Source organism: Montipora foliosa, chromosome 11 (assembly GCF_036669935.1).
Source record: "Montipora foliosa isolate CH-2021 chromosome 11, ASM3666993v2, whole genome shotgun sequence".
NCBI classification, from domain to species: Eukaryota; Metazoa; Cnidaria; class Anthozoa; order Scleractinia; family Acroporidae; genus Montipora; species Montipora foliosa.
In genome coordinates, this window is record NC_090879.1 from 2,991,832 (window position 1) to 3,019,331 (window position 27,500).

Sequence of the window (27,500 nt, forward strand, 5' to 3'; positions counted from 1 at the left end):
CCACGAGGCGAAAGAAAGGAAAGGTAACTTGTCTGACACTGTTTACCAGTAATTACGGACTAACAATTAGTAAAGAGAGTTTTGACGGCCTTCGCTTGCAATTAATAATTAATAATGCGAGGGCTTAATTTTTGCTTGATTTTTGCGTATTTCGATGACCGTATAAACACTTCCGTAGCTCGTTTTCACATCATTCTCAAAAAAAACAAACAGAAGGACAAACAGAGCTGCAAGGGTAAAGAAAGGAAAGGTAAGTTGCCTCACACTGTTTACCAGTAATTACGGACTAATAATTACTAAAGAGGGTTTTCTCTTTTGCATGCCGGAAGCGTGATGTGCAATGACTGTAACCAGACAGCAAACTCTGCCAACGCATAGTTACTAACTATGGCCAACGTAATAACTCCCAAGCTGTCAGCCATTTTATTTTCGTGTCGGTTCAGAGACCGAGAAGAGAACGAGCGCCAAAGGTCGCGGCAGAAACTGTTCTACAAACTAAATATAGTAGTTAGCAAATCTTGGAAGTGACGCGTCCTTAACTGTTTCTCTTCCAGAAAAACACATGTTGGTGCCATAATGAGGCTCTTGTGGCTAAGCCCACTAAGATCACTAAAACCGTTCAACTTTCTCAGTAATGGTGATCTCAGTAGTGGTTGATCTTCTATAAAAAGAAGGAAGTTTTTACTCTTTAAATTAAACAAAATTACAGGACGCAACGTTTTGCCAACATTGGTATTTTAGCGAAAAAGCGACAGCGACAATTATATTGCCACAGGTAGCCCAAGCTCGATATACGTATGGACAGCTCTTGATATGGTGACCTTTGCATTGTTACGTGACTCGAGCGATTTGCGTATTTATAAGGATTTGTATGGGGAAAATAACGATTGTTTCTGTGACCTATGAAAATGTAGCGGGCGGCCAATTGTTTTCCCTTTTGTTAGAAGGATTGCCCCACGACCAAGGCAAGAGATAATTATAGGGACTGAATATGTGTGTGAGAGCAGTGTTCCCTTTTCCGGGTTAAATTCCGGGTTGAATGATTTTCGAATGAATTTGTTTTACTTGAACCCTTCTGTAGGTATTTATCTGCTTCGAGAAGTTCTCAGGAAGAAGTGGTACAGCTAAACTCTTTTTGAAATGTCTTGAGTTGGGGACAAAGACGTCCTAGAAAGGGTCTAAATCTAATGAGGAAGAATACTTAAAATATGAAGATAAAAGTACAGTGAAACTTTTTGTTAATCAAGTTTTTACCAAGTACAGCATTTTTTAGTATCAAGTCCCATGGGTTGGAGAAAGTTGTGCATTCCACTTCCCTCCCAGGAATCGTCACTCTACCCCTCTCCCACTCACCCGCCCCGTGCTCCAGACGATGCGTATCAAATTGGAACCCTCCTCAACAACAAGTAAGGACAAATTCCTCTGACACACTTTCTGTAATTTTCTCGCAAGCATTGGGGTTGGTAAAGTTTGAAATTCATCCGGTCTTTTATCCCTTTCATCATTTTACAGAAACATCGCGGGAGCATCAACTGATCTCCTTATCGTTTATCCGCTTGACCCCTGACAGGGAAAACCCCCTCACTTTCGAGATAAAATTTCGAATTCCTTTAGTGAAGGAAAATAATCATCGACTGATAAATGCTCAGTCAAAAGTGCTTTATATATTCTGTGTTAAGAGATTCGCTGTTTAATAGATCACTTTTCCTCAAGAAAAGGTTTTCCCAATATGTAACATAAACTTAATGACACTTGACATCGCCAAGCCATATCTGTTACCAAACATTTCTCGAGTATCAACATTCGTTCAAGGTCGCCACAAAAATGCGATCACGCAGCAGTAATTCCTTTCACGACAGATCAGGTGCGGTATGCATTGTTTATACTGAGGGTCGGCCGTGTTTTCAATTCACTGATTGCCTTGATAAGACCGAGTCATCAGGGGCAACCTTTGCATCGCTAATGCTGAAATGCATTATCTATGGGTATAATCTGTTCCTGCAATAGTAGCAAAACTTGCCGCACTGAAAGCATTTTAAAGATTGATCATGGGTCGATTGAATTTGCCACACATTCCAGAGTTCCTGGGTAAGTGCACTTAAAATTTCGCTTATTTTTATCAAACCGCTGTTGGATCTTTGCAATTCCTTCTTATAGACGTTGTTGAAAATACAACAATCCACTGTAGTGTTTGAAAACAAAATAATTCGACGCTCTAAGCAACTGTGTCAAACCTCATTTATATTGATGTCGCAAAAATTAGACACAACGTCAGAGGGCACCCATTCGGGAAAATACGGAGCAATATGAAATGTAAAGGCCTTCATATATTCCCAACGCTTTTCGGCACAATGCAATATTTTATCGGCAGCTTAAGTGTGCATTGATACCAGTTGTATACTTCTTCTGATGGTACGATTGCAGATTGGTGTACCAGTAGGACTTTGTACTCCAATTCATTTGACCCGACGGCTGGAAAGGGGGAAAATCCCGGGGGAAAATATTACGAGTAAGCGTTACATTTTTTCTTGCAAGTCTCGACATGATCACTTGTTTACTTTTTTCGCTCGGATGAAATTTTGCGATTAAGCGTGGCATCAAAATAGTTGTCTCCGAATAGATCGAACAATTATTTAATTGTTTTCTGTTTTTCACACTCCAAGATCCCCTATCATCCGGGTCAGACTGGAGATCCCGTCGTGTCACGTGACTATGGCTAGCAGCTCCGCCAGCGAGACTTTTACTTTTGTGGATATTCCCAGTGAAAATGTGACTATGCCGGACGGACACGTTTGCCCTGATCATTTCAGGGGATGGCTGCTTAAGTGGACGAATTACATCAAAGGTTATCAGAAGAGATGGTTTGTCCTGTCAAATGGCCTTTTGTCCTACTACAGGTATGAAGTTATACTTATAGACGGACTATTGTCGGTGAATTTCAATATGGCGGACAATTCTTGTAAACGTTTTGAGATTTTTACTTCGTTCGTTGTTAAAAGCGACTGTTCTCTGCGTTATAGGAGCCAAGCCGAGATGGCTCACACTTGTCGAGGGACAATAAATCTGGCCGGAGCTTTCATCGACTCGGAAGATTCGTGTAGTTTCGTCATTTCTAATGGAGGAACACAGGTATTTTACATGAGAGCCAATTCTGAAGTTGAGCGTCAACGATGGGTAACAGCTTTGGAGTTAGCAAAAGCGAAAGCTATCAAAATGCTCGAATCAGGTTTGTTTGGTTGTGTTTCATTTGTGTCCTTATTGGCTAGGAGTGATCGTATCTTTTTGTACAGATCTTGGTTCAGGTCATCTGGACACGCGATCAATGCAAACTCGAATTAACAACTGTATCTTTTACTAATATGAGTACGTTACATATTAACTCTAGCTTCATTCACCTGACATTTTAACATGCCTTTAGCCTTTCATCTTAAACACCTTGCTTAAAATTGATGCAAGCTATGTTTAATTTAAGGCTTTATATGACAACATACTTATAAATAAGCTTACATAGTGCTGTATGTAAATTGTGGGTGCCAACTTTTATGCAGAATGACCTTGGTTGATTTTATTTTGATTTCATATTTCATTTCGCGTATTTGTATTCATTTTCCGCGTGTTAATAAACTGATAGTAATAATTTTGACAATTGTGCCAATGGTTCGCGTGTGTTTCCTTGTTCGCGTGCAGCATTTTTCTGTCGCAATTGTTATTTGCAAGTCATATTGCATGACATTTATTTGGTTAGCTGCAAAATAACCAGCGACTCATTTTTGTTTTGTGAAAATATGTACAATCAAGTGGCCTGGAATTTTCCTTATATTGAGTCTTACAAGCAGTCAGTGTTCAATAATGACAAAGTACTAAGAAAGTGAATTTCTGTTTTTGAGTCGTAATACCTACAGTACATTAAATATGTACCAAGAATATATATGATAAGAGTTGATAGTGCAGTTGTGCATGATCAACCTCTGCAGTGTGCAGGGGCAAATTCACATAAAAGCTGTGTAGTTATGAAGACCAAGAATTGAGTTTGCAGCTTAGGTATAAATTATTATTGTTTTAGGGGAGGAGGGATGGGATGGTCAGGATTTTTTTGTGCATGGGTAATATTTCATTTTCTATTATTATTAATATTTTAACTATTATTTTCCTTTATTTTTTCTCTAAATCATGGTAATGGTAGAAATGCTGCAGAAGGGAATTTAACAAGAGTTTGTGCAGGGAATTGAAGGGAAATTTTAATAGGTCTTGAGCAGGGACGGTACCAAATTTCAGGGCTCGAAATTAACTTTTTGGTCGGGTGCCAGCTGTCAACTAATGGCAAAAATTTGGTCGCCAGATCATAAATTTTGGTTGCCAACTTATTTAATATATGACTTATGTAAGAACATAATTTTAAATGTTACTCTTCATGCAAGGAAAGTCATAATTAAAAAAATAAAATAGCACGTTGTCTCTGAGAATGACATTATTCACATTTTGATTTTTTCTCATTGAAACATGGCAGCTTGGCTTGGAATAACAATCGGCAAAATACGGCAACCAAGAAAGGAGAAACTTCAAACAAGATCTCCAACAAATTACCTGTACATGCATTCAACGAACTTCTGAAAACACAAGCTAGTGATATTTCTCGTTAATTTTACGAGAACTCATTGCGATTAGGTGTTTAGAACAAAAGGGAAAAAAATTCTTGTCACTGTCGAGGCCACTTCGAAAAACGGTTAAGCAACTGGAGTAAAAAACACTTGCTCGCTTGCATTTTAGAGCAGAACAAACAAACAAACAAAACCAACTATTCTTTATGTCCAAAGGAGTACAGATGATTACTATTTAATAAGAGAGAGTAAAAAATTAATTTGAGTTTCATTCCTGAACAAAGGAAAAAAAAACGATTAAACCATTTTTTTACAAATACACCTCGACTTGAAATAAGCATTCGTAAAAATAACAAACAGTTTAGTGTCCAAGAAAAGAATTTGTGGAGTACCTTCTTCCACCAAGTTTGAGCTATTATCGGTATACTGTTTTGTCGTTCTTGTTCTCTTTCTCTCTTCTTTCATTTCTGCTCTAGTCATAGGTCGTCCAGGCATCATGCAACCTTACAGGATCTTCTAAAGATCTAGATAAGCTTATCGATTAGTATAGGTCGTCACATGATTTCAAGTGCAATTTGGAAATAATGTAAATAATAATAATACATTTATAGAGCTCTTAAACTATAAGCTTATGCATTGTAATACAGAGAAAAAAGCAGCTCTCAACAAGTTAAAAATAAACACTGAGCTTTAAGTTTGTTTGAATAACTGCGTAGTCACCAGTGTGGACCACAGCTATCATGATATGTCAAACTGAATTGAGACCGGTGAAAAATGCAGGGGAAAAAAAATCCAAACCGTTTTCCACCTGAACACGAAAATTGTTGACTGTTACGAGTTTTAGTTGATGTGTAGCCGTGTTGAGCCCAGAAAGCGCGCCAAAAATGAAGCCTCATTTATGTGAGGTAACCTGGTTTTAGCATGCGATCCAAAAGAAAACCAGTACCTGGTCAGCGGTCAACTTAAAAAAAAGGCAGCTGGCCTCTGTGGGCTCTAAACTTGGACCAGTGATATGGCCATGTGATGCTGGTCAGCAGATACCTTGTTTTGACAGGTGTCAATTGACCCTAACATGGAAGTCCAATATCAAAAATGTATGCCGTAAACTAATGTGTGATACTGGTCACATTGGAAATACATGGAGGGGTGGACTTATGGACTGTCAATGGCATTATACCTACAGCCAAAATTTTTTGCATCGATGGGTTACTCTATTTTCTTAACTATGGTGCTCTGTGTGCGCCTTTGGCGCGCAGAGCTCTGCTATGAATCTCAGCAGTTTGATCCTTTCAAGTACATTAGGAGATGTGTTCATACACATGTATTTCGTCTCATGAGCGACAAGTAAACACTTTCATTGCAAAGTCAGGGGTTTCATTAAGTTTCAAAGTAGAAGGGACCTTGTGATAGAGTAAGCGGGCACCCCAGGTCCCCTATATATACCTTGTCTGGCTTTTGATCTTGAGACCTCCTTTGAGCAAAGGCGGGTACTATACTCAGCATAGACGGGTGCTAGTACCTGGGTCACCGCTGCCAATAAAACCCCTGCAAATTGAACTCCAGGCTCCAGTTGTTCAAACGATGGATAGCGCTATCCGTCGGATAAATCACTATTCACTGGATAACTCAATTGGTTTTGCTAGTGTTTATTCTGCTGGATAGTGATTTATCCGCTGGATAGCGCTATCCATCGTTTGAACAACTGGGGCCAGATGTTTTCATTGATTGTCGGCCGCCATATTGGTGGACCACATGGCGTCTCCATACAAAACTCTATAGAGTTGTGTGAAATACGTTGACAAATAACTCAGAAACAAGGTACTGCGGAGACCTGAGAATTGGAGAGGTAGTTAAAAGATTTGTTTCCTAGAACATTCCAAGTTCTTGGCCTTTTTCATCAAATAATTTCCAATGTGACAGTGTAAACTATCCGACTGTACATACATAGTTTGAGCAAAATGAAAAACAGAGCAAGCCCTAATCTAAAATAACACAAATAAGTGCATAATTTGTTCAGTTTGCAGCATACTACTCCTTGCTTGTGCCATAATATTTCCCAAAAGTTTCATGTAATTTTTGCCTGTAAGCAGAAGTCTTCAAAAACATAGCTTCTATCCTGTAGGATTGTATAAAACCAATTTATTATAAGACTCATGAGCATCAATGTGTAGCAAACACGAGAAACTCTGCAAAAGTACCATCAATTACGTTCTGTCAATCATGGATCAAACTACTTTCAACTGTTTTCCTTTCTATTTTTTTAAATCGTCATAGATAAATCAGTACAATATCAATTGCTAAATGATCTCTCAAAACACTTCTGCAAAACACGTAGGCCAGTGCTCATGTGAGAAATGCCGGAAGCTAATTATTATTTGACAACATTTTCATGAAGAGTTGTCTGAATACTTGATTTTAGACATGAAGACTTCCTTTGGCCCTTACGAGTATGGATAATAAAGCTTTTTCAAGTACAATGCACGTGCTTTTATTAGTCCAAGCTAAGAGGATCTGTGTTTTGTATGATGATGTCATTGAGTGCTGTGAGGAGTGGTCAGAGTCCAATTGGTCAGTCAAATAGTTTTTTCGGGAATTAAGAAAAAATGTTAGTGTTGATAACTATTCAAGTTAAGTGACCAGAGGGTCTTTATCTATTTGGTAAGATGTCCCTTCAGGAATAAAGGTTAGTTTTCCAAAAACTGAATTTGCATACTTCTCAGGTTCTATTTTCATTTGGTGGATCACATTGTTTGTAGATTATTTACATGTAAGGATAAAAGTATTTGCCAAAAAAGACAAGGTATACCGGTAATTATTTATAAGGTATCAAGGTCACTTTTTTAAAAATGGGCTCTATTCTTGTGGTACACTGAATTTTTAACAGATGTCAAACATGGTGAGTTCATCTGCAGTCAGTGTCGCTTATGATAATAATAATAATAATAATAATAATAATAATAATAATAATAATAATAATTATTATTATTATTATTATTTGCAGTTGAAAGTTTTTTTCTACTTTTTTACCAAGTTTTGAGTCATTGTCTCAGTGAAGAAGTTGAACCGAGCAAAATTAATGATACTGTACAAAGCTCTGTGATTTATATTAATTTTTTTTCTTTGTTATTTGTAATAGATACTGTACATTGTACCTGTGATCTGAATTGGTCCTGGTATTCACAATGGCAAGGTCTATATAGATATATTGTTATTATTCAGACATGAATATTTTTTTCTTGCAATTAGAATTTTAGAGTTGCCATTTTGTAGTTAGAATATTATAATAATTGCTCTCTTGAAAGAGATATTCATTTCAGTGAAGTTATAGGTTGATGAAAACATAATAATTATGTTAAAATTTTAGATGATAACAATGATATATTTAATTTGATAATATTAATATTTTTGTTCTTGCTTTAAAAGTGACATGGACAATAAGTTAATGGCAAACCGTGTGAAACACCTTGTCCAATATTATTGCTGAAAAATTTTGCTACATTTTCATAATTATTTTATTTTATGGTCACCTTTTTAATGTTAAAAACCATTCTCAGCTGCAGTTGACAAAGAAATACTTTCAGTGAACTAATATTTTTGCCTCTATGACAGTGCGACCGGGAAAACCGTGAACATCTAAAATATGTTAGGAATGCTTATTGTTTTTAAGCCAATCAGGTTTGAGGACTTCATGTTGCCAAAACCTCAAACTGAATAACTGTTGTTAGTTGGGCTTAGTGGAAAGCAAAAAAATGAAAAAGGACTAATACATGCACTGTTCTGTTTCTTTGAGTGATCTCAGAGCCTAAATGACCAGAATTAGTTAAAATTACAAATCAATCACCCGGAAAATCTACATGTACAGGCGACACAGTTCTTGGTGCACAAACAACTGTAAGCACTCTGCGGTTTAGCGAGTGGATTTCAGGTGTGTGATTGGACAGAAATAACATTCCTGACGTATTTCATGTGTTCATGATTTTCCAGGTTCGCACTGTAATCTTAAGAGGGGTCATAGTCTTAAGAGTGAGGTTAAAGTTTTGCGTCACTGCCTGGCTTCCTAAGATCTTGAGTGAAGTTTTCCCTTACACATGATAAAACATGGAACTGGTTGTTACATTTATAACTTGTCAGTTTTAGTAAGCACTGTTGTGAGAAACAGATAAGTTTCAAGTGTTTGTTTCAAAAACTTGTGTCCCTGCCAACTATTGAAAGACAAATTTATTAATGTTCTTGCCTATCATCCTTATCTTATCTTATCAGTCTGGTCAGGTATTGCAAGTTAGAAATTTTCAGGGTAGTAAGTTGTCTCTTAGCAACTGAAGTATCCTCTTGGCCTTTTATCCTCCAATCAGAAGCTGGAAAATTATGAAACTGCTAAGTTGTGTGATGTGTTGTTCACTGGTACCAGAAGTTTCCAAAAGTAAACCAGTTCTATTTTGTTTGCTCTGAAAAATTTGTAGATGTATAAAATCTCTACCAACATTTTTGAAGTGGTCATAGATAACCTAGGAAACCAGGAGACAGTAAGTTGTAAACCAATTTAATTTAGCATAAAATTAGTGTGTGTCGTAATTTGCATAAGTGTTACGAAAAATACTTTGGTCTGCCATCAACATGGTTATCAAAAACTCAGCGAGGTTCTGACAGAGTTGAGGTTTTTTCTGTTTGAAGACAGTGGGATTGTATTTTTAGGTGAAAATGTTTCTTAAGCCTTGATTAGGTTTTCACAGAATGGTCATCAAGACATTGTGTCACTGGGATTACACACAGGAAACTCTGAGCGGTTGACTTGTTTCAGAGCCGTGGTTTTGTCATTTGTGTGTGTGGCAGCCAACTGCATGCACTTAAAAATGCAACAAGAATTTATGATGTTTAATTGGATGACAGAGAGAACTTTTCATTATACTTGGAGCTAAAGCATTTTGGTCAGATAGTGAACTTTCTTCAAGATCAATTTTGTCAACCCTGCTTGCTACTGTACGTTGTGCCTTAAGATGATTTTATCAAGAGGAGGTTTGCTTTTATATTGTTCTCTCATTTTGATGGATAAATAATGGATGTTGGTTTTCTTAAACTGGCTATCACAGTTGTCAGTCTTCCGTAGGGGCTGTTTTGTCATGGTTTTTGTAAATTTATTCCCTACATTTTGGGGTCAGTTTTAGCAGGTACCAGCAAGTAACTTGTATTCACACCTATGCAGCTTTTGTGTCTTTCCATCCTTGTAACTGTCTTAAAAACAATCAAATAAAAGCAGAACTTTATCTTTATTTTTGTTTTCCCACCTCTACATTCTATTTAAGGGTATTTTCTCTGCTTTTGGGAGTTTTTGTCATTTTGATTTGTATATGATTTGTATATGTATTTTGATTTGTATATGTATGCAAATCAAGTATACCAGGCCACTTGATGGATAGGTTGCGATTCATTCACATGTAGCCTTAAATGTTTGTCCATCCAAAAAGTGCAGAACTTGTACTCATGCAAACAAGAACAAGTGAAAATGAAGATGAATTAAAACACCAGATGCCAGAAAAACGTGTACATGTAGAGTGATAATGGATCACAATGGCTCCTTGAACATAGACAAGAATAAGATCATCAATGTTTCACTTGGGTTTGTCAAGACTGAAGTTACTGGAGCTCTAGAGTTGTTTCTGCTACATATCATGGAAACAATGATGGAGAAACAAAAGGAGCGAATTGTCCTTTGAACTTTTAAAAGATGATCCCATAGGTTGTTAAATTCCCCTGTAACTAAAAGATTTATTCAAGTAATTGGATTAATATAGAATTTGCATTGTAGTCTTTGAGTTGCTGAGATTGTGGTTTAAAAAAATGCATGCTTTTTACTGTTTTTTCTGGAAACAGGAACCAAGTTTTGGTAGGTTTTGCATACACATACATGTACACACTATTAGTTTTCTTTGAAATACTGTCCTTGTGAGTTCTGTGTTATTGAACTGTACATGTACATGAATGTGTATGAACGAGTGATCCATACAACACGAGCAGAAGTATTGTTACAGGTGTTCTAACTTGAGTTATGATTTTACAATATTGCTTCAAGTACCATGTTGTAAATGGGATACAAATGTGACTGACCAATGCAACTTGTGGCTCAAATATTAATATTCATTATTTTTTGCTAAGTGCAAAGATACTGATCGGGGGGTGGGGGGGGGGTTGGGAATGGTTACTACTCCACTGGATTATGCAAATTGTATAATTCTCTCAATAATTAAAATAAAATACAGACTACAGCGCCTAATTTCAAGAGATCTCACATCATTGATCGCTTGCTTCTGTGATGATATTCAGTCAATTAAAATTAAGTCCTTAAGCCATTGACTCCCAGGGGCTCCCCATTGACGAGTAAAATCGTCTGGTGTCAGAGCGGTTTTCAATTGAGTGTCCAAAGTAATTACTTTGGTTTTGCATCTACTTCACTCAGTGATTGGTTCAAAGTTTTCACGCCACTTTTTCAACCAATCAGAAGTGAAACCAAAACCGATTGTGGCTCGCGCGTGCACATTTTCCCGCCTTTTGTGTCAGCTATGTGTAATTACTTTGAGTTTTGATTGGTTTACTGGAGTGTCTCCGTCCTTTTTGATTGGTTAAAGTAATTACTATGGTTTTGGTTTTACGACACTCATTTCAAAACCGCTCATTAAAATGAAAGATTATTTTATTTGGCCACCATTGTGAAAGGGGTCTATATGTAATATTGGTTATGTGTTCCAAATCACTGTAGCTTTTTTGGCTGTACAGTAACAAAGAAGGGTATAGAGAGATTCATTCAATTTTCTTGTTTTATTTTCAGATGAAGAAGAAGATCCAAATCCTGATCAAGCTGAGGACATCAAGCCATTGAATGCAAAGTTGGACGACTTGCAGACTTGCAATGATCTTGTAGGCAAGCATGGCTCTGCCCTGCAGCGTGTCATCGTGGAGCTTCAAGAAGTGGAAGACAATCCCACACTTTTGTCCAAGCTTAAGTTTGTGAATGAGAAGGCCACTCTTTTCAGGATCACTGCAAATGCCATGATCAGTGTAAGCACTTTCAAGTTTGCTGTTCTGTTGACATGGAGGATAGGAATAAGGAACAATAACTATTATTCCATGAGCGTGGGTTGGTTATGAGATGGCAAAATATAGTGAATTAGTGTAAATGAGGCACGTAGCATTGAGTTGCCTATAACTGTATGTATTGTTTCATGAAATTTTCATTAAAGTCCCTGTGATGCTTATTTTTTTCACTGTTTAGTAACTTTCCATTTCAATATTTATAGTGTGTGGAGTGTTAGTACTTCAAAAATGTTTCACTCATGCATAGTGTATCCACATGTTTTAGCAGGCCTTTGAGAAGGTTGCAAGTAAGAATAAATTCATCCAGATGAAGGTTCTATTAAGGCAGTTCGCACTCTGAGCAGCAAAGGGACCTGGTAACAAGATTGTTCCCAGTGTCTCACAACACTCAGCACGCACAACAGTACTCAAAACAACGCTTCTATTTCATTTCCAGTATTGATAAATTCTAGTGATAATTCCGTAGACAGGCAGATATATGTATAATTTCCGATCGTCATGGTCACTTCAATCGACGCCCAAACTTCAGCTGGTGATCACCCATTTCTCAAGTGGTGGTTTTCACCGGCAGCCAGCGCTTAGCGAAATCCCTGCTTTGATTCTTGGCTGATCCAGCTGGGTCCTGGTAACTAATGACGTCAAAGAAGTCACAGCATTCAAAGGACCTAACCCTAACTCTAACCCTAAGACTTGTAACAAAAAGCTCTAGATTTTCAATAAGACTTCTATTCTTGCACTTTGCGCATTTCTTTCTGAAGAGATGCGATCTAGTTACTTCTTTGACATCATTAGTTACCAGGGCCCAGCTGGCTTGGCCAAAATTGTTTGCATATAAATCAAACGCCCGCTAAAGCGTGTGGATACAGTCTGGGGGCAATTTTTTTTAAGTACTATACTCCAGACACTATAGATTTTTTAAACAAAAAGTTAAAAACAGGGAAAAATAAGGGCCATAGGGACTTTCAATTCTGAATGTTTGGACACTTGGAAATTAAAGGCAATCAGTTTCCAGCTTGGCAACACTTCATACCATCAGTTTCCAAATTAGGTCATTCAGGTCAGTATACATGTATGAGCTGATAACCGAGATTGAGTGAACCAATCGGAAAGTTAGAAGCACAATGTCTGAGGTCGAAAATGTGGTAATTGTGAAGAAGAGCTCCCCTAAAAACCTGTCAGCCGACTGTCGGTCAACTGTCGGCCGACAGTTGACCGACAGCTTACCGACAGTCTACCGACAGCTAACCAACAGGTTACCGATCGGTCAAGAAAAAAGGAAAATTGTGGTAAAAACGAGCAGTTAACGTGACATTCCGTAATGGTGATGTATGACTCGACAGACTTCACCTACTTACCGATCAACTGTTATCAGTTGTTATCAAATGCATGTAGGATATATCACTTGCGTAATTTACAACACACCAGACAATCTAAGAATCGCATTGGAAGCTAATTTAATCGAAAACTCTGCTAAAAACTCTGAAAACCATAAGCTGCGTATCAATACGTAGTTAGTAGAGGAGACAAACACTTTCCTTCAAATCGCCCTATAATGCAACGCGGCCTCTTATGTCATGTCATGTATGTATGAATGATGTTTACAATGTGGGCAAGTATCGCTAGCCAACGCTAAAACAGTGGACAAAAGCCATATTAGTGGTATAAGTGCTGCTCAAGGTATTGTTATGAACTGCCTTTAGCTCTTTTCGCGTAGTTTAGAAGCAATAGACAAGTAAATGCTTACGATCATTTTAGTTTGTCCCGCCGACAGGTTACCGACACGTTACCGACAGGTTGCCAACAGGTCACCGACTGTCGGCCGACTGTTGCCCGACAGTCGGCCAACACTTTGGCCTCAAACATAACACAAACTGTCGGCCGACAGTTGGGCAACAGTCGGCCGACTGTTGCCCAACAGACTGTGACTGTGGCAGGGTGGGGTAGTACACATGCTTTCAAGTTAACAAATTGATGTCAGTTTTTCATGCGTCTGTCCTGTTATTGATCATGAATTGCATCATAACATTGTCAAAGTAGCTGTCGCCTCGTGGATCCGCAGACTACTTTGACAGTGTTATGACGAAATTCATTGTGAATAACAGGACAGACGCATGAAAAACTGTCATCAATTTGTTTTTTACAACAACAAAAAGGCAGAGGGGTCAAAACTAAGTCGAAACACGAGGAGAAAGTGAGACAAAAATGCGAGAAACTTCAAACTGACGCGAGCAATATCGTGTCATTATCGCATAAATTATAAATTTATGTGTCTGTCCGCTTATTGACAATAAAAATTAGCCAATGAGCGCGTGAGAATTTTTGCAGTCATTGTAAAATAAGGGATTCATCTGATTGCTTAGAAAGCCCCAGGGGCCTATAGGTTATTGGTTTCTAACATTAATAATAACATTTTTATGTATTTTTAATGTTACAAGCTTGAGCTATAGTAAGAGAGCGACAATATTATCATACTTTTAAACATTGTCCAGAAGTGTAAACATGAGTGGTTTTGTGTTTTCCCCCAGGCTTGTGCAGAATTCTTGGAACTAGCTCAAACACAAGAGAAGAAGTGGCACAAGAGTTTGCATCTGGAACGCCAGCGGCGCATTAACCTTGAGGAGACGGTTGAGGCCTTAGCTAAACAACACAATACACTTGAAAGGGCATGCCGCAAAAGCACAGGTGCTGTCTTGCCTGTTATTCCTGGTTCTGAGCCAGGACGTGACAGTGATGAGGATGAAGAATTAGAAGAAGAAGATGATGAAAATGCAGAATTCTTTGATGCCATTGCAGAGCATCCTGAAGGATTCACATTGTCAGTGAATAAGAGCCGGGAGAGTTTGCAAAGTTCGAGCTCTGAGCTTAGCGTAGATTTAGAAAATAACAAACCAATGTTGTCAAGAACACTGTCTGATAACTCAGTGGGCAAACAAGAGGTAGTCAGGGAGGCCACTGGTTCAGAAACTTCTCATGACGAAGATGGATTGACAGAAGATACTAATGAAGGTGCACGTGGCCGGGTTGTCACTGCACCTTCCACTGTGGGTGGATCATTTGGAACAAGTGTAATGGTTAGTGTTGATTCCCTTTATTGTAGTAGAGTGTGGCCTTGATGTCGCTTACCAATCGCATAGCATTTTGAGTGACATCAGAAAACTCTCAGTTTTGGTGCTCATGATGAGGTTAGGGTCATAAAAATATTGTAGGAGGTATATGCAATCTTTAAAAGAGGGTTGTTCATTGAAGAGCTCCCAGGCAATTGACATCCGAGTCAGAAGAAAGCCAGGTTTAAAATTTCCGTCTGTTTTGTGAAAAACGCCCTGGTCTTAATTGCCTTAATTTTTGTATTAAAATAAAATAGACGAAGATCATGGCAAAAAATCCATGCACATAAATCATGTTTATCGTTACCAATCAGTTGTTTTCTCTTTGACACAGGGTTAAAGATGAAAGGTCTTGTATACAATGTCACTCTGACTGGCCTCAAAAAAATCGTCTTTGTAGTCTATGTCATGCCTGTCGTGCCTATGATGCCTTATCGTTCTCAGAGCTGTCGGGCCCATCGTGCCCCAAGCCTTTTGTGCCCACGTTTTTCCCAATTGCGCCCCAAAAACGTTCGATATGACATTCCTGGATTATTGCCAATGATACATGTACATGTATATATGAAAATTGATGGCACAGCCTGGACAAACACAGTCGAAACATACTGCATAAATGAAGAATTTTCAGTATCATTTTCCCATGCAAAGGCAGGCTCATAAAGCACGGTGAATCAATGAGAAAACAATGGGAATCCCAAGAGAATGTTCAAATAATTTGATTGGGTGGTAAACAAAAGATGTCAAAATGCCCTAGGCGAGTTATCTGTTGGCCGACAGTTGACCGACCGTTGGTTGAGGGGAGCTCTTCTTCACAATTTAATTTACCGTAGTGGTGTTTGCAACTTTGTTTGCCTTCTAGTACGGACTTTTTGTGGATGTTAACATTTTGTTTGTTCACCTTAGCAATCTACAGACAAGATTGTAACAAAGCAGTTCAGAAAGAAGATTCCAGACAAACCAGACATAAGCATTAATCTGTGGAGCATAATGAAGAACTGTATAGGGAAAGAGTTGTCTAAAATACCCATGCCAGTAAGTCAATTATTCTTAAACCTCACAAGATACATCTTGTGCCACTGTTTTGTTTTTTGAACATGTCATTGCAAAGGGCGAGGATCGAAATTAGCGAGTTCTTTTTCAAAATACAGTATCACCTACTTTAGAGGCAATGAAGTGTTTAGAAATATTAAATTAATAAATAATTCTTATCAACTTTTGGAAAGAATTTCAATGAGCAATGCCTGGTCCATAGAAATGGAATAGGCTTTGGGGCAAGTTCTCAGTGTAGGTTCAAAGCACGTAGAGTCAGTGATAAAAAGAAAAGGAAAAGGAAAGGAATTTTATTTAAAGTGCCCCTGTGATAAAAAGAATCACTTCCTTTTTTCCTTCAGATTTTGAAAGTGTGTTTGCTTAGCACCTGATTGGCAAATTTCTGAGCTTTGATTTTTATCCAAAGGCCATTTACTTTGTGTGTAAGTTTTGGATTTCGCAGTCTGCCATTACTCACATTCAAAACTGACTGATTGGACCTCAGAGGGTTGGATCCAGAGAAAAATGATGCCAAAGGCGCACTAGCTTAAAATTTGAGAGTGTGAATGCAGCTTATTACATATGCAAAATGCGACTTTAAAAGTCTGAAGGCCCAAAACTCCCATGATGCATTATTAATTCTGCAGTGTATGCATGCATTGCATTCTTAAACTAGTGAGCCTTTAACATCATTCTTTCCATTAATTAACCCATTGACTCCCGGGAGTTCCCCATTGACGAGTAAAATTATCTGGCGTTATAGTAAAATACTAAGGATGGCGGGTTCAAGCCAGCTTGGGAGTCAAAGGATTAAATAGGAAAATTCCAGTTAAAATAAACGGGCATCTTTTTTTAAATCAAGGCTGAAAACTTTGGTCGCTTAGTGTTTAGTTAACATAGATTTGAAATCCAATGAAAAATAAGAATTGATTTTTTGGTCACAGGGGCACTTTTAAGTGTCTAGTCTTCTTGTGCTGGAGCACTAATTGGGGACACTGTAAACTTAATTAAAAAATAGATGTAGATCAAATCAAATGTTGGTTTTAGAAGAGGGGACAACCAGAGTACCCGGAGAAAAACCCGCATTTGACGCCGAGTCTGGGAATCGAACCCCGGCCACGTGGGTGGGAGGCGAGTGCTCTCACCACCCGCCATAGCCAGTGGGTTCTGGTATGTTAATGAATAACCAAAGAATAAGTGATTATTTTTTTCCAAGAGGGAATGCCGGCACAATATCAAATCCTGCACTTATTGGTTCATTTGGTGCAATTGCTTTTTCTTGCAGTCGGGATTTTTCTATCTCTGCCAACGGGCGCAGCAACGCTCTGAGAGTTTTTGTCTCTGACCTTAAATTTCCATTTTTTTAACACCAGATCAGTCCTTACATACAAAGGTTGGTCTATCGTTTTTTGCTATACGGACCCCCCAGTCAGCAAAATATTAGTTTTGAAGACTTGCAATGTCATTTTTGGGGTTTTCCAGAAATTCTCAGTCTAAGAACTTCTACTAATAATTAACCATTATACCCGTAACCCGCAAGGGCTACTGGTCAATCCGCTCCCCATGAGGTGAAGCCGAATGGGTTATTGTCCTGTGGCCCTTGAGGGCGAAGGGTCTAATTGTTTTAGTATCACCCAACTAGTCGGACAGAAAAGGCAATAATAAAGTTAGTAAATGCAAGTTGAAGAAATATTTATTTGGGAGTAAAACGAAAGGAAGCGCCATGCTCCTTGAGGACTATTACTCATAGTCCTCTAGTAGTGTAGCCAGTTAAAACGCAGGATTTGCATTAGTCCACTAGTTGAGTGATATTAATTGCACATGGTCCTTCTTTATAGCTATAATAATGACATCGGATTTTTTTTGTCCTACAAGGACAGCAAAGCTGTTCCGTTAAAACTTTTCCATTAAGACAGATAGAGGTTGATGGTTGGTAGCAAGGTGGCTTTCAGGTCACCATAGGTACAAAACTAACCCTGTTTTCATACTTACAGGTCAATTTTAATGAGCCCATTTCTATGCTCCAAAGGCTTACAGAGGAATTAGAATATGCACATCTTTTGGATAAGGCGGCTGCCTGTGAGTCGTCCACTGAACAAATGAGCTATGTCGCAGCATTTACAGTCTCCTCGTACTCTACAACAGCCTCAAGGGTAGGCAAGCCATTCAACCCGTTGCTTGGTGAAACATTTGAATTTGACAGGACAGAAGATTTAGGATGGCGATCACTTGCTGAGCAGGTGAGAGTACCAGATGAAATAGACTTGTCTTAAGTAGAAATTTATCCCTCTGAAATGAATGGAGTAAATTAAACTGCTTTTGTGGTGACTTCTTCTTTTTAACCACAGGTCAGTCATCATCCACCTGCATCAGCCCTTCATGCTGAGCATAAGGACTGGATCTTCTGGCAGGAATTCACTCTCACCAGCAAATTCCGTGGCAAGTATCTTCAAGTCATTCCACATGGCACAGCGCATCTCAAGTTCACCAAGACAGGAAATCATTACTCGTGGAAGAAAGTCACAACTACAATTCACAATATCATAGTTGGAAAACTCTGGATTGATCAGGTTTGTACAGGAAAGGCGATCTTTACAAAGATACATGTTTGGGTAGTCTGTGTTGTAAGGTTGCGCTGAGGAGGAGAACTCCAGAAAAGAAGGGGTAGTTGAGGAAAAGAGTCGGAGGGGAAGGTGGTGGAACAAGATTGAGAGGTAAACTGAGGGAAGAGGCACACGTAACAGGGACAAGGGTGATGTAAGTGAAGAGTGGGAGGGGAAGGTGGTGGAAAAAGAGCGAGAGGTGAACTGAGGGAAACGGCACAGATACCATGGCCAAGGGAGGATGCCTAAGGGACAGAGAAGTGCCCAAGAATAAAAGAAACGGAACTTAAAGAAAGCACAGCATGGATTCCCAAAGGGTTAGACAACGTGCAGTCTCTGTTTTGCTCTAAAATCGTTGAAATGCATGTGTACTTTCAACTTTCAAAATGGCTGAAGCGGTGGGTCGCAAATACTGTGTTCGTTGGTATGAAATCATTGGAGTCTCTAATCAACGCCCGCAGTATTTGCAACCCGCAGCTTCAGCCATTTTCCAGTTTGTTTTAACGATTTTAGAGCAAAAGAGAGACTGCTTGCAGTCTACCAAAAGGTACATGTAAGAAAGGACCTTTGACAGAGAGGAAATCCCACTTTTGGGGAAGGGGCACAAGGAAAGGTCATGACTTTCAGTGGAAAGGCAAAAGCAAAGAGAGAGCTAAGGTGAATGAAAAGAAACATGTTGTTTACTACTGCGAACTTTAAGACAGAGGTTTGTCGTGAAAAATGTGCACTTACAAATTTCACTTTGATTTTCATCTAGTCTGGTGAGATGGACATTGAAAACCATACTACAAAAGATGTTTGCCACCTCAAGTATGATGCTTATAACTATTTTGGAAGAGACACACCCAGAAAGGTATGAAGAATCATAAATAACAGTGTGGAAAAGGCTAATAAGTTACATTTAAATATGTTGCCTTTGTTTTAGTATATTTTACAAGCATTGACTGAAAACTTAGTTCTCTCTTTTACATGTAACTAATTGATCCCTGAACCGCCCCCCCCCCCCCCCCCCCCACCCCATTGACCAGTAAAATCGTCTGGCGTTGGACAGAGTAAAATCTCCCTCCTAGGAGTCAATTGTTTGAGGAGGCTAAAGGGTTTAGAGCGGTTTTCAATTGATAACTTCACTCAGTGATTGGTTCAAATTTCTCGCGCCAAGTTTTCCAACCAATCAGAAGTGAAACCAAAACCAATCGTAGCCCGCGCGTGCACATTTTCCCGCGCTTTGATTCGGCTACATGTAATTACTTCGAGTTTTGATTGGTTCACTGGATTGTCTCCGTCCTTTTTGATTGGCCAAAGTAATTACTTTGGTTTTGGTTTTACGACACTCAATTGAAACTCGCTCTAGAGCAGAGAGTGTATGCAAGTCACACACGAAGTAATCAAGCTGCTTGTGTCAGCTGATAAATCAAAGGGAATGACCCAAAATTAGAATGTGACATAAAAAAACACAAAAACCAAAAATAAACTTTGTTAGATGTGGTGAGCAATATCTCGAAATTTAGCAACGTGACCAGCCCTTATTTTTTTTGTATGCAAGTACGCAGGGTTTTCGTTTGAGGCCGGAGGCCGGACGTTTCGTTCGGGGAGGGCCAGTATTTGAGGGGTCTGTTTGATTTTTTTGTTTTTTTGCTTGCTTTTAAAGAGAATTTGAGTGAACTCCAGTTTTGCCTGGGAAACTGATTCTTGGGTTCCAGAAAAACACTGGAAATAGCGTTTCTGATTGTTCTATTTTTAAAATGACCCATGACCCAGACCCCTTAAACCCTGGCCAAACGAGAGCGAGAGTTGACGAGAGTTGAAACTCTTGCTCTCGTTTGGCCAGGAACTCTCATCGGCTCGCGGCCACTTTCATTGATTCTCGAGAGGTCTCATCGAATTTAAACCTGCTCAAAATTTTCATGAGAGTTGGTGAGAGTTTTCTCTCGCTTGGCGGCGCACGAGAGTTTGAGCGAGAGTTTTGCGGTCAGTAGTGGCTGTTTTTTTCCAGCGGGCTCAGATGAAAAGGGAAAAAAATATGGCGTCGGATTCGGGGATCAAGGACAACGCCAAGGGTGAACATACCGGCTGGCTTGTCGTCACATTTACGTCAGAAAGGGTTTTCGCAGGGTGGTTCCCAGGCTCTCTGTTTTGTTTGCGCGTGAAAATCTCGACAACTCTCGCTCTCGTTTGGCCAACTCTCGATCGACTCTCATCAACTCTCGCTCTCGTTTGGCCAAGGACTTAAGTCGCACGTTCCTTCGGCGCTTGCAAGGCACCCTGCTGCACCAGAAAATTTCACGTCCGGTGCTTTGAGAAATATGTCCGCTACTTAACAAAATATTTGACAATAAAAATCTGCGATAAAATATTATAAAACAACATGGCACGACGTTTCGACGTTTCCAAAACGTCATTATCAAGTAAAAATGAAGTAATGAAATAGAGTATATATATAAAGTGAAGATATGAATAAATTAAAAGGCATTAAAAGTTAAACAAAGAGTTTGGCCCTAATGGAGTCGCTCTGGGTATTTAAATTGGTCTTATTGTTCTTATGTATAACATTTCATAAACGAGACAATCCCATTTCGTGCTACATTTTTTAAGCATTCTGAACTGGCTCTCATTGAGTAAGTCAACGTTCCCATGGGCATCTCTCAGATGGCGACCAATGGCAGAATATCGATGATCAGCAATGCGTTGAAACAGATGGCGCGTCGTATATCCGACGTAATTTGAATCACACAAATCACATTTAAAGCAATAAACAACGCTATGCTGATTTACGATACGTGGCTTGATTTCTTTAAGCTTTAGATCCTTTAAGATCCTTTAAGCTTTTTAGTTCAAAAATCGGCATTGATGTACAGCCAATCTACACCAGCAGGATCTAAAGCTTAAAGAAATCAAGCCACGTATCGTAAATCAGCATAGCGTTGTTTATTGCTTTAAATGTGATTTGTGTGATTCAAATTACGTCGGATATACGACGCGCCATCTGTTTCAACGCATTGCTGATCATCGATATTCTGCCATTGGTCGCCATCTGAGAGATGCCCATGGGAACGTTGACTTACTCAATGAGAGCCAGTTCAGAATGCTTAAAAAATGTAGCACGAAATGGGATTGTCTCGTTTATGAAATGTTATACATAAGAACAATAAGACCCAATTTAAATACCCAGAGCGACTCCATTAGGGCCAAACTCTTTGTTTAACTTTTAATGCCTTTTAATTTATTCATATCTTCACTTTATATATATACTCTATTTCATTACTTCATTTTTACTTGATAATGACGTTCTGGAAACGTCGAAACGTCGTGCCATGTTGTTTTATAATATTTTATCGCAGATTTTTATTGTCAAATGTTTTACCAAATCTTTACTTACTTTACAAAACTCTTGAAAACCCTGAGTAAGATGTATCTTGAAGAAAATTTGAAAAAATAACTATCAAGTATTACTAAGTGAATTTTTTTTGTCTTCCAACAGTGTTTTCATAACTTTTCCTTTTACCATGTAGAAAATAATGGGACTTTTGTAATTTGGCAAAAAATAAGAGTTAACCGAATAAGTTTAGAGGGGTTTTAGCAGTGCTTTACTGTTACCATGGCAACGGTTAGGGCCTTTCGTTCATTTGCTAAAAGATGTCTGGCAATAGTTTTTTACGAATATCGAAACATTAACCCTACTGATAGGACCGATAGTGTTTTATTTTTGTTATACATTTGAAACCCTTTATTACCTGTTGAAAACCCAACTTGTGCTTGCTCTCACCTGTATGTTGTGCCTGCATTGCCTAACATGACGAGCAATCGTGTTCCATTCAGTTAATATGGGTGGTTATTGACCTTTTTTCTTTTCTTATATTATTATTTTGCATTGCTTCAACTACCAGAACAAAACTTTCTGTCCTCGTGCTTGCTCAAAAAGACATCTACCAATGGTTTTTCTTTTCTGTGTCTTGGTTATGGAGGCTTCGACCACGATTGTTTCAAAGGTCACAAAATATTTCTCTCCTCTTGCTATGCTTTAATTTTGTTAGGTAACGGGCGTAATCACAGATCATCACAAGGTTGTCAGATATGTTATTTCGGGAACATGGGATAACAAGATTGATGGAGCTAAAGTAGTTTACACCAGACCTTCCTCTTCAGCTGTCAAACAACCACCATCTACCCCTCACAAGAGCCAGGCACAGACCATGCCACCAGTAACACTCTGGACGACAAATCCGCCACTGTAAGCTTGATTATACTTTCATTATAACAGTATGGTGTCGTATTTCTATACTTGAAAATTGGCCTGTGAATAGAAATGTACCTTGACCACGACAACAGAGTTTTGTCCTCAAGTAGTGAGTGGGAGATATGTTACGCTAAAATGAGTCCTGCAGGGCTGTTTCTAATGATCTTCTTGTTAACGGGAAAGCGAAGAACGTTGGTGTGGAAATTATTAACTTTGTGATATTTACTCTTGTTTCCACGCTTAAAGTAGGCGGGTATAAAACACGGTATGAACGGGGAAAAATCCCCCGTGCCTTAATTGCAGCTCTGGGCCTTAGGCTGCTAAGTACGTGCGTATAGCCATCACTTACCGCGTAACAAAGTAGCGTTAGGCCTCGTTGGTGCTTATCCTTACTTCCATTACAATTCGTCAGAAAGTAGGTTGACAAGAACTGTGGTCTCTTACTGTGATGGGACAGATTTGATTAATCAAAAAGAGACATCAGTCATTGAGTAAAGAGCTTAGAGGGTGCTTTCCATTACATCTCATCAATCTATCAGAGACCAGTTTAACTTACTACGAGAAATGCAACTGCAAACAAACGGTTCCACAGCATTGATTGATATGGTGTATAAACATCGTCAGAGCGAATGACGAAGGGCTAACGCTCGAAATGTCAGCTTTCGAATTTGCAAAAGGTGGTTAGTTTACAAGCGTCCTTTCCGTCTCCGACTGTCAAAGTGAATGTAGCCTTTTTGATGAATCTGACGATGATGAGGCATATATCCCACCGTGTCTAATTGCTTTTGTGAAATGATTCCTTATAGGCCTGGCTGCGAGAAGATGTATAACTTCGCCGAGTTTGCCCTTGCTTTGAACCAACCAGACGAAACCGTGGCCCCGACTGATTCGCGGAGAAGACCCGATCAGCGTCTAATGGAAAACTGCTCGTGGGATGAAGCTAACCAAGAAAAACAAAAGCTGGAGGAGTTGCAAAGAACGAGAAGACGAAAACGCGAAATTGAAGCCGCAGAAGCACAGAAGGAGGGCAAAGTTTACGAAGGATACCAACCTTGTTGGTTTGAGAATGTGTCAGATGAAGTGACTAAATCGAATTTACACGTTTACAAGGGAGGCTATTGGGAAGCAAAGGAAACAAAAGACTGGAGCTTGTGTCCAGAGATTTTTAGTTAGAATTTTAACCTCAGCCGCTCAATATGGCGGGAATAGAGTTCCTACGACTGCTCCTATTGATCTCAAACCCAACATGTCGATCGTAACAATGATCGGTCGCCATTGACCAAAATGCGGGATCACTAGCTATACGTTTAGATGAAGAACGTCAAGGGTGTGTTCGATTCATCCTATTCCGGAATAAGAATACTTGGGTTAATGATTTGAAATGGTTTGTCTGGCGTTTTGAAGCAACAAGGATAATAAAGAGATGTTTAAAATGATATTTAGCAGGTGTTTGACAATTTTAATGTGAATCTCCGTAAAAACGAAGGATTTCCATGTACATTCCTATTCCGGTATACGTAACTCGAACGCACCCTAAATATTACAAATGTCATACCCGTTCTGCAAGTCGAGGTGATAGTCTTTTGCAGTGCTGATTTGTATCTAGAAGTACGTCTCAAGTGACTGAATATGCCTGCAGCCTCTCTCTCTTTTTTCGGCGATGGGGGTGTTGGAGCAGAATCCTTGTTATGATATCGAGACCCGAATTTTTTTCATGCTTTATTCCAAGTCATAACCAGCGTACACTGAAAGGCAAATCAGGGTTTAAACTTGGAGGATTTATAAATTTAGAACAGGTGAACATTTGAATGAGAATCCTAAATATATAGTTAAAACCTGCTGCATTTGGCCGGGAGCATCTTTGTAGTATTGAGAGCTAGTAACCATTTTGTTGTTGGGGGGTGGGGGAGGTGAGTGGGACGGATTTGTCGGTTTCCCCGACGAAACCGCCAGCTACGCATTCATGCACCTTTATCACGAACGCTCAACGAGACAGTGGAAAATTATCTTGGTGGAGTTGCTTTCCAGTTTTGAGTTATTTGACTGTTGGGTGATGTATGGAGATAACGAGATAAGAGACTTAAAAAGGATGATACGATTTACTAAAGAATTGTTATCATAAATATTTGGTATCGAATTAAAGGTCTATTAGGAAGAGTCAGTGCCATTACTTGCATTTAATCTTGCAATAAATAAAGCGACAGAAATTTGAATAATTTTTCATAAGTCTATTGTGTAAGTGCTTGCGAGCTGAGCTGGGCTATCCGAGTCAGTTGTTATTGGCCATTTCCACTTTATTATGAAGTATATTCACCTTATTTAATGGTTAAAACATATAATACGCGTGGATATTTTGTGAGATGCGTAGTATTTTTTGCGAGCCCCGAAGGGACACTGTCTCAGAACACTAGTAGATACATTAATTTCATCGAGCCTTGCTAACAACTGAGTGGCTCCATAGCTGCTCAATAGACCTAATTCACGATGGCCACCATGTTGGATTTGCTATTATCATGTGAATTTGCTACACACTTCTGAGGGGGCAAACAACATAAGTTCGAGAGGTTATAACGAACATCTTAGCCACATAGATGATTTGTTTCACGTTCACTGAATGTTTATCACCTAAGTAGTAAAATAGATTGATTTCAAAAGTTATTTCAACTTTTTTTTAGTGAAAAATGAGCAGATAACGAAGTAGAAACTCAAAATGTCAAAGGCAATCAAAAGATATAAATTATTATAAAAGGTACTTAATTCTAAATTCTAAAATGTATTTTTAGCAGTGATATTTCAGTATTTCGACGAGCCGATTTTCCACTATTTGCCTTTTTTCCAATGTTTGCCCCCCCAGCATAACACATGGCTAATTTGCATGACAATTTGAAAACCAACATGGCGGCTATCGTGAACGAGGCCTATTGGAAGAGCATTCCACGGTCATCGCAGAGGTCATGGATTCCAATCCCGTTGAAACCGCCTGAATATTTCAGGTGTCAATACGAAACAATTGCCCAAAAGAAACTGTATGAATCATGGAATAACTTGCTGAGCAAACGCTTAGGTGGCGCTCTATCGAGGCCCTTATTAAATCTGCGAAATAACATTCCTTCTTCAGAAAGCGGCTTGGCGAAGACATAGCTGCAAGAAAGAAATTGCATAAACGAGGATTTGCACCATAAGCATAAAAACTGATCTTGATTGAAAAGATCGCGGTCAAACCACTGTTCCTCACTGGTGCCTCCGCTCTTTTGTATAAACTCTCCTTAGAGTTTTCATTTCTTTCGTTGTGAACTGGACTTAAGCGCGCCTTCTTCCATGTTACGTGTAACCGACTTAATGAAAACAACGTAATGATAAAAAAATGAAGCTCACTGAAAGGACAACACCCAATCGCATTATTTCAGAATTTTATATAATCGGGCGAAAGGGTTTTATTGTATGGGTGTTTTCACTGTTAACGGCACAAAAAAAAAACCTGGTGTCTATTCGCAATTGAAAACGGTAAGACCATGTGCAAGGTGAACCGGCGCATACAATGGACTGTTTATTTCATGGTATTCTGTGGAGTACGGGGGAAATCTATGATATTTCTGTATATACAACCAGCCTTTCGGCGAGTTATTTACAGACAACTTGTATACAAATCGGGCAACATAAATTTCAAGTGAAATGATATTCACCCGTATTTCCATAGAAAACCATTGAATAACCATATCCTGTAAATATTACACATTGAGCCAAAAATCGCGCTTACCGAGGCCTGAGATCAAGACGCCGACGTTTCAATTCTTCCACAGGTTTAAATTACAGGTCACTCGTTACGAAACCGTTACTAATGCTAAACTTAAGCCGATTTAAATGTTTTGTGTTGCTTTAGAGGTAAAACCAGCAATGACCTGTAACGAGTCTCCTGTGGAATATGACCTGTGATTTAAACTTGCCGTCAGTTCTCTTCGTGGTACGGAGCTTGTGAATGAAGTCCGAAAACTTCTTAGTGTCCTTTTCAGTCCTATTTTGTGTTCTTAGGTCCTTCTGTGCTCCTGTAAATGCCATAATATTTCCTTCTGAGAGAAAAGAAATGTTGTTTGAACTGATTGAACTGGACGACGAAGGCATTTTTTTCCACAAACGTGCAAACGTGTTGCCTGTTTCCCGCTCGTTCCCCATCCAATTTCAGGATCGCCTTTCTCGGTGAATTTTCGAAAGATGAAGATCAAATTCGGCGAAGGTATGGTGACATCCCTAGTCGATCGGGTCCAGCTTTAACAAGACGAGTTCACCGGCCGGCGGCTTGCTGTTGCCTGGCTTGTCAATTTTCTTCACTCTCGAACCGGCGGTCGAGAAAGATCTCGCAAAATGACGCCTAAAACAGGTCGGAACGACCAAAAAAACATAACAAAGGACTCAGTTGACACAATGTTTGAGCTTTCACTGATCTTGACGCTCCATGAGCGTAAACTGGGTTGCCTGTGGTAGTGTTAAACAAAAACATGAGTTGGGTGGTTATCGAACTGCAGGGTTCCAGTTATTTTTGTCAAGACGTCGTGCCAGCAGTGTCACTCGTTGAATTATTTTGTAATGTCCTAGCCCGTTTTGAGGTCTTTTACTTTTTTAAGCTTTGGTAATAAATTCAGTTCAAAGATAACAAAACGCTCTCTTGAATAAAACTCACTCGTTTAAATAGTCTGCAAAAAAACTAACTGCAAATTGCTTTGATTTCGAATTCTTAGCGAAACATTAATGACAATCGATCGTAAAAACACTAAAATTTCCGCAGTCTCTGACTTCTATGAATCAAGGGGAAAGTCATGATGTTCTGTCAAAAGGAAGAAATTGATCACGT

At 39.0% G+C, this 27,500-nt stretch overlaps 1 protein-coding gene across 4 annotated transcripts in view; it reads left to right on the forward strand.

The window, feature by feature from the left end:
• The window catches only part of LOC137975062 (oxysterol-binding protein 1-like), a 24,928-nt gene extending 117 nt beyond the window's left edge, over window positions 1–24,811 (forward strand). Inside the window, exons 1-11 of one of the 4 annotated variants that reach the window (XM_068822105.1) lie at window positions 1–23; window positions 2,664–2,897; window positions 3,021–3,226; window positions 11,419–11,648; window positions 14,210–14,755; window positions 15,692–15,820; window positions 17,812–18,057; window positions 18,166–18,387; window positions 19,178–19,273; window positions 22,452–22,648; window positions 23,461–24,811. The exon at window positions 1–23 is cut by the window's left edge and continues 117 nt beyond it. In XM_068822105.1, the coding sequence (XP_068678206.1) occupies window positions 2,713–2,897; window positions 3,021–3,226; window positions 11,419–11,648; window positions 14,210–14,755; window positions 15,692–15,820; window positions 17,812–18,057; window positions 18,166–18,387; window positions 19,178–19,273; window positions 22,452–22,648; window positions 23,461–23,827 (2,424 nt within the window). In that variant the 5' untranslated portion in view covers window positions 1–23; window positions 2,664–2,712 and the 3' untranslated portion in view covers window positions 23,828–24,811. Of the gene's footprint in view, window positions 24–231; window positions 251–1,857; window positions 2,089–2,663; window positions 2,898–3,020; window positions 3,227–9,184; window positions 9,612–11,418; window positions 11,649–14,209; window positions 14,756–15,691; window positions 15,821–17,811; window positions 18,058–18,165; window positions 18,388–19,177; window positions 19,274–22,451; window positions 22,649–23,460 lie in introns of those variants that run through there. The other 3 variants (XM_068822106.1, XM_068822104.1, XM_068822107.1) reach the window with 3 other exon arrangements.
• Window positions 24,812–27,500: the final 2,689 nt, after the last annotated feature.